At 41.2% G+C, this 20,028-nt stretch overlaps 1 protein-coding gene across 1 annotated transcript; it reads right to left on the reverse strand.

Moving 5' to 3' along the window:
• Positions 1 to 1,167: 1,167 nt before the first annotated feature.
• Positions 1,168 to 16,991, reverse strand: LOC122662597 (single-strand DNA endonuclease 1). Its single transcript, XM_043858279.1, has 14 exons — positions 16,854 to 16,991; positions 16,588 to 16,745; positions 14,724 to 14,785; positions 14,483 to 14,610; positions 14,234 to 14,285; positions 14,084 to 14,156; positions 13,889 to 13,962; positions 5,273 to 5,332; positions 4,610 to 4,778; positions 3,601 to 3,697; positions 3,182 to 3,264; positions 2,610 to 2,710; positions 2,057 to 2,187; positions 1,168 to 1,580 (listed from the first exon to the last, which is right to left on the reverse strand). Exons 1-14 carry the CDS (start codon positions 16,919 to 16,921, stop codon positions 1,175 to 1,177), a joined length of 1,662 nt encoding a protein of 553 aa, XP_043714214.1. The 5' UTR covers positions 16,922 to 16,991; the 3' UTR covers positions 1,168 to 1,174.
• Positions 16,992 to 20,028: the final 3,037 nt, after the last annotated feature.

Here is a 20,028-nt window from a genome sequence, read left to right on the forward strand (position 1 = left end):
TGGAATAGATTATGTGTCTAGAATGCATTTAGAAGGGATAAAAAAGAGACGAACTGGGTTTTAGAATGCTTTCTAGGCCCAGATTCAATCCCAAGAATGCATACCAAACACAACCTAAATTGCTATCTTTTTATGTTTTTTATAAATTTTTATAGGGAAAAGTTTTCATACACAGTCGTGTAAACCATGTATGTGAGAGGGTGGGAGTTTCAAGGCATTAATTAATGGGTGGGGATTTATGACTTTTCCAACTCTTTGTGAGAGACTCTCTCACATACACGGCTTACACAGCCGTGTATGAAAACTTTTACCATTTTTATATGATAATATTACTCTTTTTTGCTCAAATTTTGATGTCATCCCAGATCGCATCAAGGAGTCCATAGAGTCCCAAAGAGCATACCCTAAGGAGCTCCTACCTTCAAACCATGTCAAGGCACGATTTCGAGAGCAGCAGGGCCACAACAATCTAAGACCCGGCCTGGTTGACCTTCCATACCCGGTCGAATGCCCAGCTCAGTCGACTGGCCTGAGTTTTCAATCTCCATTTTCTTGGTCCATTCTCAAGGATTAAATCCTTAAATGCTATTTCTTCATCTCCAAGGCTATAGCTTCCTTCCTAGAGATGCTTGGTCATTTCTTATCAACCATAGGAAGGTTCGGGGTTGAGATTGATCCAAGTTCTCTTTTTCTTTAAAAATGTAATGAGAGAACAATACAAGGGGGAAGATTGATGAATTGAATTTGTAGTTTCTCCTTAATTTTTAAAATTTTGAAGAGCTTTAACCCCTTTCAAGTCTTGAAGAGCTTGTTTCGTGCCTTGAAAAAACGTATTAATTTCCTTTATCATTCCTAGAAGAGTATGATATGTTCCACTAGATTAACTGATATTTCAAGGTTCAGTTTTGAAGGTTTAATGATGGAGATGTCTAAGAATATAGGACTCTTAATGGATGACTTTAGTACACTCTTAAATATTTCTTTAATATTATTGGTTTTTTGTTTACTCAAATTTTCAGCCATACAACTACTCTTTCTAAATAAGGTTAAGAAATAGGTACCACCAAACTAAACTTAAACTGGGTGACCCAACAAGAGGAAACTCCCAATAAACAAAATGATACAGAAATACCAAAAACAAACATAAGTTACAATTTCAGATTGCATGGCTCATTCAAGAGACATCATCCTTAATACTGGCTATAAATAATCTCAACTCTCTTGCTTTCCTAGCATGTTCAGGTGATGCTTCGGTCTCAGACTCACTTAAGTCGAGTACATCAATATGTCGACCGCTGACCTGTTGATTTTTCAAAACTTTAGAAACAGAAACATCTGGAGCAGGGCTCAAGAGATTAACGACCTCAGCTTCAGCACTTATAGGATCAACTGGGTGGTGAAGGGTTACACTACTAATCACATTGCTTTGTGCTTCTATGTCAAGCAACAGATCCTGCAGCCTCTGATTGACTTCACACATAGCAGCACTGCTTTCCGACTTCTTTGACCTTGCATTCCGTTTCGGTTTCTTCTCTTCAGCTTTCCTAACTTCAAATTCGTTTATCTTCTCGGGACAGGCACTAGAGATAAAAAGATCCAAAATTCTCAATTCTTTATAAAACAAAAACAAATAAAAACTACAGAAAATCCTAAAACCAAATGTGCAAGAGTTGAAGCATGAAATAATTAGTCCTTAGAGGGTAGAAGGCAATGGATATAAATATTCTTATCCCAAATATAAGCAAAACAATGAAATATGCAAACACAGATCAATGGGTTGACATTAAAATTTTATGTTCTGTTTTAAATAGTTTATCAATGGATTGGTAAGAGATTCAGGCTGCCAGGGAAAATGCCCAGGTTCGAATCTTGAAGGTGGCCACTTTGAGCAAAAATGCCGAAGTTTAAGACTGACTCCAAACTCATCCCTCCAAGTCCAAGGACCCCTCATAGGTGAGACCAGCACTGGGTTAGGCCCTCTTTATCTCATATATTTTAGAGGAAAAAGAATGGATTTTCTAAATCTGGGGAGAAAAAGAACTTTGAATTACTATACCTTTCAATGAGATCAGCAGGGACTGTGGAAGTTTTCAGTCCATCCATTTCTTCCCAAGCAACCTCAAAACATTCTGTACCCTGCACTTTTCTGCGCTTGATAATTGCAGAAATAGGACACGTAACTGGCAACTGAAATCAGAAAAGTATGAGTACATCAAGGATTAAAGACTTGGACTAATGGAACTTGCAAAAACTCGGAGTCTCCTTCTGGTCTAGAAATTGGGAAAGAAAACTACAAGTAACACATCTCTTGATATATATATATATATATATAAAATTCAAATCGAAGCAATTGCATGTCCGACTCGGGCCTATATGACATGACCGATCAATAGATATACTACAACACTCCACCTTTGTCATATATTCCATACATCACAATAGATAGATATCAGATCTATAGCAATCAAATATCAGATACATTCTATGGCTATTGTGTATTGAGTCACCGATAGATAAGGAACAAGCAAAACCCCTTCAGGAAAATTGACTAGAACTCTAAACCAAGGCCCATACAAGAAACTTAGGAGCTAGTGGTTACAAGTGAATACCTCATACACTGGTAGCTGAAGTCCTACTTCTGATGAAGTTTTACGCAGGTAAGTAAACCGCCGTAAATTTCTCTCAGCAATCTTTGGGAGGATGTACTCATCTGTGCATTAAAACACAATAAATAAGCTGATGAATTCAAAAAAAAAAGAAAAAAGGGCATCCCTCTGTAATCTCTATGCATCAAAATAAGTATGCAATCATGAAGAAATATTTCAAATTGTTCCACATTTTAGAAACTCCGTACTTCCACATCAATATAAACACCCAACAATAGGTAACAAACTCAACTGCCACCCAATACCTCCAATCAGTTCATTCAATTACGGAAACAAAACAATGTTGTGCAGAAAATCTGAAGAATATGGCCACTCTAAGAACCAGCTCAATAGGATTGGATGGCTAAATCATTGAGATAGGTGAACACTACAAAGAGGAATAGCCAAAGAATATACATGGAACATTGTAAAATACTGCCCCACATGTATCCACATGATATTCCATACGCAATCATGAGCAAGTGCAATGGGCATCTAAAAATTATTCGATAAATTATACTCAGGGAACGAAGAACCTGTTTTCTCAGGTGCCCAACCAAAATACTCAGCACACATCTGTTGAAGTTCGTTCCGTTGAAATGGATGTTGAAAAAGCAACCTACAAATTAAGATGATTATTTTACACATGTTTTGTTCTTTATGAATAGGAAATCAAATATGCAACAGGCTTGAACTCAATGAACCCTGTGTCTTAACTGATAACTCTCAAGTGAATTAAAAAACTTGCAGATCCACGACCCAGCAAAAAAGAAAACCAAATCACTTACATAGAATGTAGTCGACAATATGTAAATAAATCAAATCTTGACAACTATGAGAACAGAAATTCAACTAGAATGATCAGATAAAAACCACACTATATTTCAACCTTTTGTAATCTACAAAAATGAGGTTCCAACTTGAACTTCCACACATTGGATGTATGAAACTGTACCTATGCACAGCTTCTGAGTCTGCAGAGTGACATCTTGGCTTCAAGTATGCATTGATTACTTGTATGCACTGTTTGTCTTGTGGATTTTGCTCACTTTCTACATAAATCACCAAGCATACATTGCAAAGGGTTATTTTCACTCATTTAAAATTATCAGGAAGTTAGAATCAGATGATCTGAATGTCCCCCCCCCCCCCACCCTCTTGTTTACCTCTGTAGAACAATAACATAGTACCATTAATAAAATGAGAGATTTTCCACACCATATTGAGAGGACCAGAATTGACTTAGGAGATCTTATTCCCTCAATCCCATATTGATCAAATTAAGGATAATTGTATAGGATTTTTTGTAGAGGGCGGGCCTTGGTGCAATAGTATGATTGCTCCAATGCGACCTAGTGGTCATGGGTTCGCGTCAGGAAACAGCCTCTCCGCGAAGTGGGGGTAAGACTGTACACATTTTGACCCTCCCCAGACCCCACAGTGGCGGGAGCCTCATGCACTGGGTATGCCCAATTTTTGTGTAGGATTTTTCGTATGTTTAAGATTATCTAGTTAAGAACTTAAGATGCTTAGGCTGAAGGGTATGAACCACCAATTGGAGCACCTGCATTTACATGTGTGCAATTAAAGTCCTATGATATATTATGCATAATAGTAGAAATCCATTAATTCCTTGGTTGTAAAATCAATATTGAGCATTTAATCTGTACAGAAACAGATTAGCAAAACCTCAAGATCTCCGGATAACTTGTTCATGCTGCAACTGTAATGGGTTAGCTTAAGTTGCATAACCTCACACCGAAAACATTACTACTTCCTTCCAGGAAATGAAAAATATTTAGTTTAACAAGAATCATTAGAAGGTTTGATCAAAAACCTATAACCCATGGATCTAAAAAATGGTTAATATTCAGTTAGCCAAATGCAGATTTTATCTAACAATAATCATTAGAAGGTTTCCATTTTCCTTTTTCTTTCCCCTTCTTCCTTTTCTTTTGGCTTACCATTAATATTCAGTTTATGAAACTGATTGTTCTCTTTGTTTGCATTGCCATTGAGAATTTGACCCTGCTTCTTAGGTTCTTTCTTCTTTGCAAATGCCAACCCCTCTGATGTAATACGTTGAAGAATGACACCATCCCCAATTGATTTAACAACCTCGCATGCTGTCTCCTACATTTGGAGGAAATGCAAAATAAGAAACAAATTAGGAAACCAATAAAATTCATCCATAGAACTTCAATAAGAATGTGAAAAGCATGAAGTTCTCTACTCAGCAACATGCCTCAACTGATAGGACTTTGGAAAAATAATTGATATGTATATAAGAAACTAGAAAAAGAAACTACGAAATTATCCATTTTGTAGGAGCCACTCCATTAATTAGCCTGCAGAGACTAAAGAGACAAGCATCCACTTCTTTCCCTACCCAAGACAGTTCTTGCATACAAAACTGAAAACAGTGTGAAGAGCAGGAAATTCTCCACTCCGTTACAGACCTTAAGAAGTGGGACTTTGGAAAAACAATTTAAGTTCATATAAGCAACTAACAAGAAATTACAAAGGAAAGAGAAAGAGAGGCCACAAATTATTCAATTTCACTGTAGCAACTTTACTATCTAGGGTTTATAAACTAAAGAGGCAAGTAACCAATTCTTCCTACCCACCGGACCAAAACCGCGGACTCCCGGAGAGTAGTCACTACCAAGGAGAAGAGCCAGAGCAATCTGAAGATCACAAACTACATGTTAGACGAGAAAGAAACCTAATCTGAAGAGCATGGGCAAATGTACAAGTAAAAACTATAATTGGCTTCAAAATAATTCTGTTTAAGTAACAAAGTAAATCACTGAAAAATTGTAGTATCAGAATCCAGAAAAAATTAAAAACCTAAGAGATACACAACATCACACAAATATGCAATTCAATGACAGCAGTTTTAACTTCTAATAAATACTCCTTCCTAAAATAAACTAATCACTAAAGCCCAGTTTGTTTAGAGAAGAGTATGGAATGGGAAAACCTGACAAATGGGTCCCACATGTTGTTGTTGGTGGGGTGAAAGAAAGGAATGGGAAATGGGGGAAAAGTAGACTTTTCCATTCCCATGAACAATGCAAATGTTTGTTGGCTCCATGGGGAGAGGGAAAAAGAGTATTGTGGACATGGTTTTAAGTATCGATTCAGTATCAGCTGATTTGTATTTCCGATACAGGTCACTGACACGGTACAAATAAAGGGTAAAAATGTAAAAAAGAGTACAGTGTCAACTATATCGGTCTGATACGTAATGCTATCGTTTTGTACGACCATACTAGTATCGACATCGGCTATCGGTCATATTGGTATTGAAACTATCGATATCGGTCCTATCGGCCAATTGGTATCAGTTTCGATACGACACGATACGTATTGGTCCATTAATGATACCTAAAACCATGATTGCGGAGCACATAAAGTATGTAGCCTTTTCCATTCCATGAATAGTACCGAAGTCTCACCAATTTGGTGAGACTTTGGGAGGGGGTGGAATAGAGGATGCTTCACCAGACAAGAAAAAATGTTTGTCTAGTTGCTTTTCCACCCCAACTAACCAAACATCTCAATATCTCATAGGAATGGAAAAGTACAACTTTTCCATTCCTTAAAAATCCCACCCCACCAAAACCCCTCTAATCAAACGGGGCCTAATGAAATTCAGTCTATGTCTTGAAAGCTTTGTAACAATTCATCTAATGAAGGAGAAATATTATAGAATATAGGGAGAGACTTCTTCCCTGCAACAACTAAAAAAGCCAAAATATAGTTTTCTGTTAAGATCCCATTCCAACCACCTTGTTATGGACTTCCAACTTGAGCCAAAATCACATTTGGAAGCATTGTCAATAGAATTGATGCAGATAAATCAACAAAAAGTGGGCTTATTTTAGTAGAAATGAGCCTTGGGTTAGGTTCTATACATGTTGGACCTTTAGTTCGATGGGTTTTCTTTGCAATAGGCCTGTTTAATGGGCCTAAATTAGGGGTAGGAGGTAGGAGGTAGGAATACGGGATTTACTTTATTAGGCTAGTTTAAGTTGTTTTATTTCAGTCTAATTCCTTTACCTTGTGTAGAGGGTTTTCTTTAAGTTTTCTTTTCTTTTGGATTTCCTATTTGCTATGCAAGTGTGTGTAGACAAGTTATCTACATGGGTTGGGACTTTTTATTTTAAAATAGACTATTTGTAAGGCTATTGCATCCCACGATTTAATGAATGAAATTTATGGCTGTTGCCTCTTTTGCTGAGGTGAGATTTAGTGAGGAGTGAGAAACTCTTGTGATTATAGAGATTTTGACTAATGCTTGTTGGTGGGAAATCAAAGGTCATACCCCCCCCCCCCTTTCCTATGCTCAGTTTCCTCTTCAAATAAGTGTTTTTCATTTGTTATTATTCAAGCTTACTGAAATCTGATTTAATCTGAGATAGGGTGGAATAATCATCTACTATTGTTACTGTCTACATGCTGCTAATGCTGGAGTCAAAATCACAGCAAGATACCACTGGAAAAAATCTGGCAGCAGCCCTGTTGTAGGGCCTTTTTTGTTCAAATCGAAATCTGCTGAATTGGGGAATCTGTCCAGAAGATCCCTTCCATATTTTGGGGTATCACAGGACCTTCTAAGAGAGTACTCTGACCAGGGTTTTAGGACCATTAGATTGATCAGAGCCACTGATCTGCCATGGTATGAAATCTCCTAAATTCTGGGTTTTGAGTTTCAAATTCTACTCATCATAACATACCAAGACGAAGGCGGGGTGCGCACGTTAGGCTCTGGTGGCGCACGCTAGGGCTAGGGTTGTCGTTTTCTGCTTTAGCAATGGCAGGTCCTCCCCCTAGGGAGGAGCGCCCCCACGATCCTCCCCTTCAGGGACCACTTGGTGGTGGGCCTCCTATCTCTTTCGCTGCTATGGTGTCGCGTTCGTTGGCACCTCCCCGTGTCTCTGTTGATATCAAATCGCCATCTTCCCACTTTGGGGAACCTGCAGTATTTTTCACGAGGGAAGAGGTCGAAAAATCTGAGAAAGCTTTCGAGTGGGCGCTGATTGCCAAAGGCAGCCATGGAAGGCCTTCACTCTACTCGATCAAGGCTTTCTTAACCAAGATCCTGTTCCTACAAGGTGAAGTTGCGCTGTCGACAATGGATCCAAGACACGTCCTCCTGCGATTCTCGACGCCGGCAGATTTCGTCAAGGTTTGGCTGAAAGAACAAGTATTTGCTCAAGGTTTTCGCCTGCGGTTCATGCGCTGGTCATCTGGCTTCGTTCCTGGTTGGGAATCTCCCCTTGCTCCAGTATGGGTGTCGCTGCCTGGGCTTCCTATTAACTTCTACCAAGGCAACTTCCTGGTCTCCATTGCTGGCACGATTGGAAGGTTTCTCAAAGTAGATGGGGCCACGGCCAATTGTACTCGTACCGTGGAAGCCAGATTCTGTGTCGAAGTTGACCTGAGAAAGGCGCTGCCCTCCAGGGTGTGGGTGGGCTGTGGTCCAGAAGGATTCCATCAAAAGGTGGTGTATGAACGTCTGCTCTCCTACTGTGTGTCGTGTTTGAAGATTGGTCATTCGCAAGATATCTGTAGAAAGCTATTGCAGAGGAAGGGAGGTCCTGGAAGGCCTGTGGCTGTCGGAGGGCTCGAGGTTCCGGCTCAGGACTGCCCTGCAGCACCGGGAAGAAGTGGGCAGCCTAGATGCCGAGTCAACGATGAGGCTCGTGATAGAGATGGGATTTTTATTCCGTATGGCGAGGGCACCTCGCGTGGCGATAGTAGGTTGATTATTGCAGCTGGTCGAGCGTCGCTTGTGACCCGTCGGGGACGATGGAAATCTGCAGGGGGTCAAGACGTGGTCTCCGGTCTTCAGGGGGCTCTCGTTGACCTAGTCGAAGGATCCGCAGGTGTGACTGTGCTTGCGGAGGAACCATGGTCTGTGGTCTTGGCTGAAAAGGAGGTGGCAGGCAATGGCTTGGGTGCGGTTGCTCCATCGGCTCTAAATGGTGCGTTGGCTGTTTTGGAATAGGATGTTTCTCGTATTGTTGTGCTTTCTCTGTCAGGGGACTTTAGCGCAAGACTTAGAAGAGGGCGAAGTTTCGACTGGTAGAGCTTTGCTGCCTCTTGAACCGTCTGGTGTCAGCGAGGCTGAAGTGCAAGTGGCGCAGGGTGCTCACGGGTGGGAGATGAGAAATAGTGAGGCTATTGAGGGTGCGATAGTTGGTGCTTTGACTGAAGGCTGTTCGCAGTCCCTGTCAGATGGTCACTCTCCCTTCTTCGAAGGCATGTCCTTGGGGGTTAAGGCCAAGGATGACACCCATGTGCCTTGTAGGCCAGAGACTTTCTGTAAGCCGTGAAGAGCTGCTGGAAAGTTTCAGAAGCTTTAATGCTGCTATTGAAGGTCGGATCCGCAAAACTTTGGACAGGATTAGGGAGGAAGATGCCATCTAGGCTGCGGAAGGCCCGCGAGGAGGGAGGAGACAAGCCTCCCGGGCGCGTTTTTTGAGTGTTGCCAATGTCTATAAAAGAAAGAAAATAAAGAAAAGCAGAAGGGGGAGACCGGCTAACGAGGGTCCCTCACGGCGTGTTACAAGATCGATGAGATCGCTAGGGTCCTCTGGGAACGTTCCTACATGAGTTGTTTATTTTGGAACGCACACGGAATTGGTAATAAGCCTACTACTAGGCGGTTAAAAGCTATTTTACAATTACATAAGGTAGACCTTGTGGCTATTGCAGAGCCTAAGGCTCAAGTTTCTAAGGCGCAGACAGTCCTGAGGCGAATTGGTTTGGATTCGGTGCACACTGGGGAGCGTATCTGGGTGTTTTGGAGTGTCTCTATGCAGATTTCTGTGTTAGAAGAGCATCGGCAGTTCCTGACTTTGAAGTGTGAGGACGCCAGAGCAGGGTCCTTCATTGTCACTTTCGTTCATGGTCTCTGCGCAGTGGGAGAGAGGAGGGAGGTGTGGGAGAGGCTGGTTATGTTTTCTGCTTCAAACACGCTCCCTTGGGTGGTGGGAGGGGATTTTAATGTGGTGACTTCCCCCTCAGAGAAAATAGGGGGCAGCCCTGCTTGCTCGATTTCTTTAGATGAGTTTGGTGGGTTTGTGAGCAATGCGGGCCTTGTAGATGCAGGCTATGCTGGCAATTTTTTCACTTGGACTAACAACCGCACAGGTGTGAGCAGAGTCTTGGCCAGATTGGACCGCTTCTTGGTAAGCCCAACTTGGTTAGCAGCCTTCCCCAGGTGTGAGGTGGTACATCTTAACAGGGCATGTTCAGACCATTCTCCTTTGTGGCTCTCTTTTTCAGCTTCTTGTGCCCGTCCTGTTACAGCCTTTAAATTCCAGCAAATGTGGTTGCTTCATCCGGGCTTCATGCAATTTGTCAAGATGGTGTGGGAGGAACCGGTGGCGGGCTCCCCTCTCATTGTTTTATTCCTGAAACTAAAAAGACTCCGGGGTGCTCTCCGGAAGTGGAACAAGGAGGTGTTTGGGAATGTGCACCAGAAGGTTAAGGATGCCAAAGATTCTGTTAACAGAATGGAGGTAGCCTATGACCAGTACCCGACTGAGGGGGCTAAGGAGGAGCTCGGAGAGGCCAGGAAAGCCTTGGAAGGGGCACTTCTTCAGGAGGAAATGTTATGGAAACAAAAATCCAGGGTTACCTGGCTTAAGGAGGGGGACCGTAATACTAAATTCTTCCACTCCATGGTTAACATCAGAAGAAGACATGCTAGAGTGGATAAGATAAAAGGGATGGACGAGGAATGGATCCATGACCCGGAAAGGGTGTAGGCTGAGGCAGTGCGTCATTTCTCAGACATTTTTGCTACTCAGGGCAGCTTGGTAGATGAAGAACTGTTGATGCTGATTCCCACTGTTGTTACGGAGGAGGACAATGCCGCCTTGTTATTGCCACCTTCTTTGGAGGAGATTAAGGAGGCTGTTTTTTCATTGTCTTGTGACAGTGCGCCAGGTCCTGACGGCTTCTCAGGTTACTTTTTCACAGCTTGCTGGGAGGTGGTCGGTCATCATGTATGGGCTGCAATTGTGGATTTCTTCGAGGGTGGGGCCCTCCCTAGAAGCTACACTTCAGCTAATCTTGTGCTAATCCCCAAGAAGGAGAACCCTGAGGTAATGGCTGATCTTCGCCCTATAAGCCTGTGTAACTTTTCTCATAAGATTATTGCAAAGATTATTGTTTCTCGTTTGGCAAGCTTGCTTCCGGCCCTAGTGGAAGCGGAACAGGGTGCTTTTGTGCAGGGCAGGTGTATCCATGACAGTATATCCATTGTCCAGGAGGTGGCTCAGGACCTTAACAGAAAGACTCGGGGTGGTAATGTGATCCTCAAGCTTGATATGGCCAAGGCCTATGACCGGTTAGAATGGAAATTTCTCTGGCTCGTCCTCTCTAGGTTTGGCTTTAGTGAAAACTGGATCAGATTGATCTGGAAGGCAGTGGAGAACTGCTGGTTCTCAATTGTTTTGGGTGGCAAGCAGTCTGGCTACTTCAAGTCCACGAGGGGGGTGAGACAGGGGGATCCTTTGTCCCCAGCTCTTTTTATACTGGCAGAGGGGGTGTTAAGCAGGGGCCTCAAAAATCTTTTTGTGGAGGGGCAAGCAGCTTACTACAGGCTACCAAGGGGATGCCCTGGGATTTCGCATAGTCTTTTTGTGGATGACACCATCATCTTCACCAGGGGCCTAAAGAACTCTCCCAAGCAAATCATGGGCTTCATAGGCAGGTATGAAGAATTCTCAGGGCAGCTAGTTAATAGGCAAAAAAGCTGTTTTGTGGTGGGTAACAAGGCCTCATTGGCAAGGGCTCACATGATCGGGATGGTGACTGGTTTCCCTAGAAAGACGCTCCCAATCACTTATCTGGGAGCTCCTCTTTTAGCAGGCAGGCTTAAGATTTGTTTTTCTGATGCTCTGGTTGGAAAAATTAGAAATAAAGTCGCAAGCTGGAAGGGAAGGCTTCTCTCTGCTAGAGGTCGAGTTACGCTCCTTAAGCATGTCCTCGCCTCTATTCCCATACATGTCCTGGCAACTCTTAATCCTCCCAAGGCTGTCATTAAAAGACTCTACAGGATCTTTGCTGATTTCCTTTGGGGCTACTCAGAATGGGGGAAGCGAAGACACTGGGTGTGCTGGCAGAAGGTCTGCAGGCCCCACCAGGAAGGGGGCTTGGGGATTCGGCGGCTGGAAGATGTGGGGCTTTCACTTCGCCTCAAGGGGCTTTGGAAAGTGTTCATTGAGAGTTCTCTATGAAGTGATTTTTTCAAGGCAAAATTCTTTAGGAACTCTCATGCGGTGCTGGCTGGGATTCAAGGTGTGGGGTCGAATTCCTGGCGTAGTACATTGGCCTTCAAGGAGTTTCTGCTGAGCAGGTCCAGATGGTTGCTAGGCTCGGGGGAAATCTACTTCTGGCTGGACGATTGGAGAGGTGCAGGCCCTCTTCTTGATCATGTCAACAACGCACTGCAGATAGATTTGAGCTTGAGGGTCAAGGAGGCTTTGGACGAGGTCGGAGGGTGGAAGCAAGAGATTTTGGATACCATTGACTCAGAGGTTGTCAAGGATTGTGTATCCCTCCAAAAGTTTATTCCCTCTTGTATGCATGATGTGCTTGCCTGGACCCCCTCTTCTGATGGGAAGTTCAGCACCAAATCTGTGTGGAATGAAGTGAGAAGTGTTGCTTCGGAGGCTCCATATGCAGGATGGATCTGGAACCAGTCGGTCCCCCTGAAAATGGCTTTCTTTTCTTGGCAGATTTTCAATGGAAGGATCCCCACCGATGATTCCTTAATGTCGGTGGGAATCCCTTTGGCATCCAAGTGTAATTGTTGTGGAAGTCCTAGGACCGAGACCGCCGACCATTGCCTTGTGTCGGGTGTCCTGGCAACCAAGGTTTGGGGGTTCTTCTCTAGGCTCTTCGACATCCCGGCTATCCCCTCCCAAGACACTCGCAGTCGTATCTGCCTTTGGCAGGAGTCGGCCAGCTCCAACAGTGCAAGTGCATTTATAACTGGCATCCTTCTTTCCCTGATAGTTTGGGAGCTTTGGAAGGAGAGGAACTCTAGAAGGCATGGGGAAAGGCGTCGCACTGCTAACTCGGTGATAGAGAGCATTAAAGCCTGGGTTAATGAGATTCAGCTACCTACTAAGCTTGGTAGACAAGGCTCGGTCAGAAACGGCCTGATTCTTCAGTGTTTTGGCATTGGGGAACCCGCACCCAGGCTGTCCCGCCCCACTCCGGTATATTGGTGTCCTCCGTTGTAGTCAGTCAAGCTTAACGTGGATGGCGCTTGTAGGGGCAACCCTGGTCTAGGAGGGGGTGGAGGTGTAATTCAGAACTCAAAAGGAGAGGCTCTGGCAGCTTTCTCTAATTTTTATGGTAGCTGCACCAATTCTATTGCTGAGCTAAGAGGCATGAGAGATGGCTTAACCTTATGTCAGGCCTTGGGCTATAGGGATGTGGTGGTTAACTCGGACTCTGCTTCAACGGTCAGAATGATAACCCAGAAAAGGTGCAACTTGTGGAAGGGCTGGTATTGGTTTCAGGAGATTTTGACTATGGTGTCGGATGGCCGAACCTCTGTGACCTTTGCTTTTCGGGAGAGTAGCAGGGCAGCTGACTGGCTAGCTAATCAAGCCTGTGACTCAGGTGTGTCTTGCACCTTCCATCAGGACTGTATTCCCACAGGTAAGCTTCAGGTAATTCTTAGGGAAGACAAGGCTGGACTGCCGGTCCTTAGGAAGTAGGTTCTTTTTGGTGTTTTGTAAGGGCGTTGAGTGGTTTCAGCCTGTGAGAGTTAAATGTATTGGGAAGGGGTAAGGTGGAATGTCCCCCCCGTGTATTATTTGTTTTCTTCTTTGAGAGCAATAAAATTCTAGGGGCTTACCCGGGTCCCAGGTAATATTCAGGCCAAAAAAAAAAAAAAAAAAAAGAGTTTCAAATTCTACTGTTTTGATTCTCGACTTAAGATCCGACTGTTGAATACTTGCAGCACTTGGAGTTTTGTTATCGTAACAGCCTATTACTTTTGACCAGAATCTGAGCCCCATCAGAAAAGGTTGACTTTTACCTTATTACTTAACCTAATTTCTGGTTTAGGGTATCTTGAGATCCTGTTAAAGGGGTGTGACATCTGAACCTAGTGTTACAGTTAAGGGTATAGTAAATTGAAACTAAACTGAAAGAGAAGGATGTTCACCATCAACACGTAATAGTGAGATACACACAAAACTTACCAATGAGTTCCTTCCAAACCCAAGTTTCTTCTCAATGTCTGCCATTTCATAACAGACTACATAACCACCTTCCCCTAATTGAACACCAAACAGTATTCATCAGTACATGAACAAGAAAATTAAACTGAAAACATCCAAATGCTAGAATTTTGTACAAGCAAATTAGCATGTCAGAGAAGCCCAAGATACACTTACCCACGCAAATATCTCTATATACCGTCCTTGCACCAAAAAGGAAGACATCTGAATCCGTCGTGAAACATCCATCCTGGTATGATGATATGACCAATTATGGATTTTACGTGTATAATAATATATAACTCAATATAAGGAGTTTCTACTTACACATAATGATTCTGAGTTCAATAATGCACACTGTGCTTCAGCTTCTTCAAGCCTGAATATGGAAACTCACATTTAAGTGGAGAGATAAAATTATCCAGAAATATCAAGATAGAGTATACAGTCAAAATTTTCATTTATGCACAAGACCCTCACCCCCAAGGAGACTTAAAGGTGAAAGCCAAATAAATGAACAGGTCACAAAATGAAGCAGAAAATGGAATGGAAATTCTATGACAGCAGTTAAATTACCCATCCAAACACGGGATCCCAAGTGCCATGCCAAGGACTTTTGCCTCTTTTATCATACATGAAAACTCAGATCCCATATTTCTACGAAGCGAAGATGCATTTTGTGAATTTGTCTCCACGCTAGAAACCTGTTTAGGACATGAATCATGAAAACAATGTTAGTATCATTCCTTTGAAAGGTTGATACGAAATAGGAGGGATAAAAGAAGGATGATAATGAACAGGGAAAGAAAGGTACTACCTCAGTAACTGATCCCAATCGTCGTTTATAAGTAGATAGCTTGATGGAAGGAATCGATCCATCTATTTAAATGACAAGGTTACTCAAACTTTTACAAAGTCATCATTCAGAATGAGGAAAGAAAAGAAGTGTAGTAAATGTACAAAACAATAAGACAAAGATAGACAATATCCATATTTATATGTATATGGGAACACTTCACGGTCCAGCATAGATAAGCTTATCTTAGTTCCACACATAATTCTGCCAGATTGCAAATTGCTGTGGCAATTCCACTGTTGGATAGACAATAGACATAGGATGGTCTAAATGGGTCAGTTATTAAATTTCAAACAAATTCAACCATATACTCCCCCTAGCATTGGCATGCATCCCCATGTATGTCCATGCATGCTTATGGTACTTTGGATACTACTATGCACTTTCACATAGACCTGGATTTTAGAGCTTTATTTTTCCACTTGGCAACGCCATTTGAGCTGAAAATTGACATGTGAGTAGGGGACCTAGGGGTCTACCTGTCCACAAATTTGGGCATTACTAGAAGATACAAAGACTTGAAAACTATACCAGTTGCTTACATAACCAAGGATTAAAGGGCAATATCAAAATTTCTATTGCTGACACAAGTGATGCAAAATTTGAAAGCAGGAAACAAGCAATGTATTACTACCAGATTTGAGTGTGTACTGTGCGTGTGTGTTCAATATAGATTGTCCCTGTAGATCTGGATCAGCAGTCCTGCACCTGAGTTGCATCCATACATGATAAGGAAGAATAATCACTCCATCTCATCCCATCACTCACCTTTTACCGCAAAGCACCATTACCAACTAACTACAAGATCTTTCACTCCAAAAACTATCAATCTTATATTCCTTCAGATTTACTGACTCCATAGTGAAACCTAAGCTCAGCCATTCAGCAGAACATAGTGGGTATACCGTATATACTCAAAAAGATATGGTGGACCAAATGACAAAAGTGCTGGCCAAGGATTTTATTCAGAAAGATCCCATGGAATAAAAGGAAATTGAGCATGGCTGGTGCAACTTTTTTCCTCATAATGGCCCACATTACGAGGTGTATAAACTATATCAGTAGCATTCCAGATTCACGGACAGCACAACATCTGGAACATAGTCACATACATTATTTTCTCATGCTATTTCCCATTGTGAATGTAACCATGTCCCATGGGTTTGGTAACTTGATATATTGATAGCAGCAAGTAGACAATCCAAATCTACAGATATAAACACCAAATATTTCGAAATACTATCACCTACTTCTGTTGCACAACAAAAATCTTGGTACAAATTTCACCCATCCAAGATAAAAATATAATACAATTGACCCAATGACATCTTGCACTGGTTTTAAACCATCACATGTCAGTATTTTATCAGGAAAGGAAAAATCACATATTTCCCATGGGCATAAAACTTTGGCTTTAAGGGCGGGTGCACTGAGGGGTGGCCTGGAGTTGGTCGTAACTTTTGGCATCTGAAATTCGAACCAGCATGTTCATGCTGGGAGCCCCAGCCCCTTTCCATCACACTAACCAACGGCCTCTAACCATTGGCGTTCTACTTAGGAAATCAACCTTCTAATTTTAACAGCTATTAAAATGCAATAAATAACAGAAATTTATCCCCCAAAAAAAAAAAAATACAAACTTTTGTCATAAATTTACCTCTCAAACGAAACCCAGTATTCTACATACAAGCGAAAGAATAAAGGTCACATAATTTTCCCAAAATCCGATCGTCTACAAGTCAGAAATGAACGAAACAGCCACCCAACATCACAACCCTAGGAAGTAGAAGTAGAAAAAAAAAATTTAAGGGGAGGAAAAGTGTACCTGTAACGAAAATCAGGCTACAATTCAAGGCAATAAGGGCTCTGAGCCGGTGAAAGAGAGAAATGAGATAAAACTTGTCCCTTGTAGCGACATAAGATTTATTGACATTTTGAAGTTGAACCATCCAACAGGAGAGATCAACACAGACCCGCTTGTTCCTGCTCCCATTAGAATAGGATAATACAACAATATGGGTGGGAAAAAACGGAAATTTTTTAATAGTTCACTAGTGAGAAAAAATATTCAGGGCAGTATAAAACACTTACTGGAGATGGTGAAGGGGGAGTTTCTTTTTGCACGAATCCAAGATATCCCACAGGTTCTTCACACCCATTTCTGAGTTCTGGCAGCAGAAAGAAAAACACTCTCTCACATCTTCAATTCTCCTGCAACTCTAAGAAGAAGATGAATCATAATGATTCATGAATTTGACTGAGAAAAGGATAAAGAAGGGTGACCGAGGGAAAGTTAGTGAACTTGAATTTAAGGAAAAAGAAATCTGTCCGGGAGTGCTGGTGTAGTGTGGCCTACACCAGCACTCCCATGACTCGCATGAGTTCATCTCTCTCCTTCCCATATTAAATGACACTTCTGCCCCCTTTTTAAGGAGGAGAGAGATAGATACATGGCAATGCTGGCATAGGCCATACTCCCGGACAGAAAATTACTTCCCATTTAATTTATTATTAACTACCCCTTATAGTATTTAGATTCGACTCTATTGTAGGTAGGAGAATAGGAGAGTAGGAGAGTAGGACCATCGATGGTCAAATCTGAGTGCTCTGCATATCCGTTCCCTGTGCACTGCATCCCGCATGGATATGACAAAGGGAATTCTTTTTGACAAATCTTTTGCTTTCGCTTTCACGATCGCTGCCTTGTCAGGGGCTAATGAGAGTCGCTTTCGTAGGATATCAATATGGATGGGATTTTTTATTTCACAGAGTAAGGCAGTAATTTCATGTACTCTTATATATGAGTGAGTCTATAATTTCATGTACTCTTCAAAGTTTTCCTACAATCATGGAGCCCAACACATCCTTATACTTGATTCTTATGCATGAATCGAAGGTTGAAGTGCTGACATTGTATGAAATATGTCGGTTGTTTTCTCACCATTTTTCACCTTTTCTTTTTTGGGGAGTCGTATATTTGTCAATAATTTTTTTTTTTCTTCAGCTACTAAGAGTTTTTCATTAAGGTGTCAAATAATTTGTAGTTTTACTATTTGTCTTTATAGTATCATACACAATTTTTTTTATTGACAGTATTAGTGTCATTTTACATGTATACTAACATTTAACATGCATGACAATGCCACCTTTTGATAACGATATAAGGATATGTCATTTTAAAATTATTTTTGAAAATCCTTTTGTACCCCTATCTTAAAGAACTTTTTAGAAGAAGATAAGGGGCAATTAAAAGAAGGTGCCAAGTTTTAAATTCACATATGGATGTGTCATCTAGTACTCCCTTTACTATAATACCTTGGAGATTATACTAGTGTTCTTAAAGTTATAATCATGAATATGCAATTGGAAAGTAGACAAAAAAAAAAAAAAAAAAAAGGGAGAGAGTTAGGCATGCCCAGCTTTCTGCAAGCTAACGGTTGTGCCCAATGGAAAGGGCAGAAAAGTCATTTCCATACAGGGTGGTAGAGAGACAGGCAAAGGCTGGCACAGCTCCCGGCTACCCCACCCAGCCTTTACACTATGGGACCAAACCAACATTGGATCAACACTATTAAGCAGGTTAACATTTGTAACAGTTTAATACAGTTTGTTTCGGCATAAAATTTTACCTGAAAAATTTTCCACAACAAATTTTACTACGTAAATGTAAAACTTTACAGGTTAACAAGTTTTCTAATGATTGTTTTCATAAAAAAACAAACATTGCAATACTTTCCAATATTTAAAATTTTATATCTATTTTTTTTATTATTTTAAATACAAATTTTCAAGTAAAGGTAAATTTTACAACAAACGGAGCCTATTAGAGGGGGAAAAAAGCCTCTAAATACAAAGACTAAGGCTGCGTTTGATAACGATCTGAACAAAGAACGCACGTTCTTGACTAGAAACGTTTTTTTGCGTTCTTGGTCTAGAACGGCGTTCTGAAACCGAAAATGACCGTTTGGTAACGGTCTCAAGAACACCGTTCAAAACAAAAATGGTGTTTGGTAAAACCTATTCTTTCCTATTTGATATTAATTACAATAATGCCATTTCTTTGTCAATTATACAAAAAAAAAAGACTTGAAAAATCCTTTTCACTTACCAACCTTAGCATAAAATTAAAATATCTCATTAACATAACCAAAGTAAATATAAAAATATCAAATTTCAAAGATGCCATTAAAATTGGGTTCTTGTATGGATTAGTAGCATGACTGACTATGCTATGAACAGTTGAATAAAGAGGGCCTTGGTGGACTCGAACCACCATCCTCTTGGAACATGCTCATGTTCCAAGTGCTCTACCAATTTGAGCTAAAGACCCATCAAGTTGTCAATGAATTAACACAACAGATTAAACCAAATTATATTCTCCATTCTTTTTTTGAATTAATTTGCAATGAATGAATTTTAGTGGCCCAAGAAGCACCAAAAGAAATCACTCAACGAAGCTGTGGAAAGGGAAAGCGTTTTTACCCCATCAAGTTGATGAGAGAACCACCAGATAAGGCGATGGCAAAGAACCCCCTCTCCTTCATTGATATCTCACATAATTCAGCTATATAGTCCGCCAAATCAGTGGCAAGTTCCTCCACATCTTCATGAACTCTCAACTCCCTTCCCTCCTTGGGACCCCAAACATTGCCATTGTTCTTTAGGAGTCTATGAATCAAAAGTTGATCCTGCAGTGTGAAAAACAAAAATGTTTACCTGACAAAAATCTAGTTAAGAAAATTTTATAATCTAAAATCAAAGGCAAATAAGAATTAAAACCAATCTTCGAACAAATGTAGCAGAAAAGTTGATGATTGTTAGATAGTTAAAGAAATGCTAGAAAGGCTAAACTTCAAAACCACCACTAGATTTATTGAAATAGAGAAAGAGAGCCATAGTCTTTCGACCCACAAAACGAAACCAAATTTAAAAGGCTTATTCCACAAACTCAAAATAAGATAAACCCCTAAGAAACACCAATATCTCTTCTAACTTTTCTCTTTCACCCTACCTTCCCTTCCATGTCCTTACTCCCAAGTGTTAGACATGCATGCAACTTGAGAGACATTGTCCACAAGAATGAGAGAGAGAGAGAGAGAGAGAGAGAGAGAGAGAGAGAGAGAGATTGGCTTTTAGTATCAATTTGGTAATGGAGAAGGAACTAAAAATATAACTTGAACAGTAATCACTTCTTGTATCAATTTGGTAATGGAGAAGAAATTAAAATGTAAGTTGAACAGTATTCAAATAAGTAAGTTGAAGTTGG

This window comes from Telopea speciosissima, chromosome 1 (assembly GCF_018873765.1).
Source record: "Telopea speciosissima isolate NSW1024214 ecotype Mountain lineage chromosome 1, Tspe_v1, whole genome shotgun sequence".
Classification (NCBI taxonomy): Eukaryota; Viridiplantae; Streptophyta; class Magnoliopsida; order Proteales; family Proteaceae; genus Telopea; species Telopea speciosissima.

What these genes read in the sequence shown, in the direction of transcription:
- LOC122662597 (XM_043858279.1), bottom strand. Translation starts at nt 16,921, where the DNA reads ATGGGTGTGAAGAACCTGTGGGATATCTTGGATTCGTGCAAAAAGAAA. An exon ending in TAGCCTGATTTTCGTTACAG is followed by an intron (nt 14,786 to 16,587) that starts GTACACTTTTCC and finishes TCATTTAAATAG; the next exon opens with ATGGATCGATTCCTTCCATC. An exon ending in TTGGGCACCTGAGAAAACAG is followed by an intron (nt 2,711 to 3,181) that starts GTTCTTCGTTCC and finishes TTTAATGCACAG; the next exon opens with ATGAGTACATCCTCCCAAAG.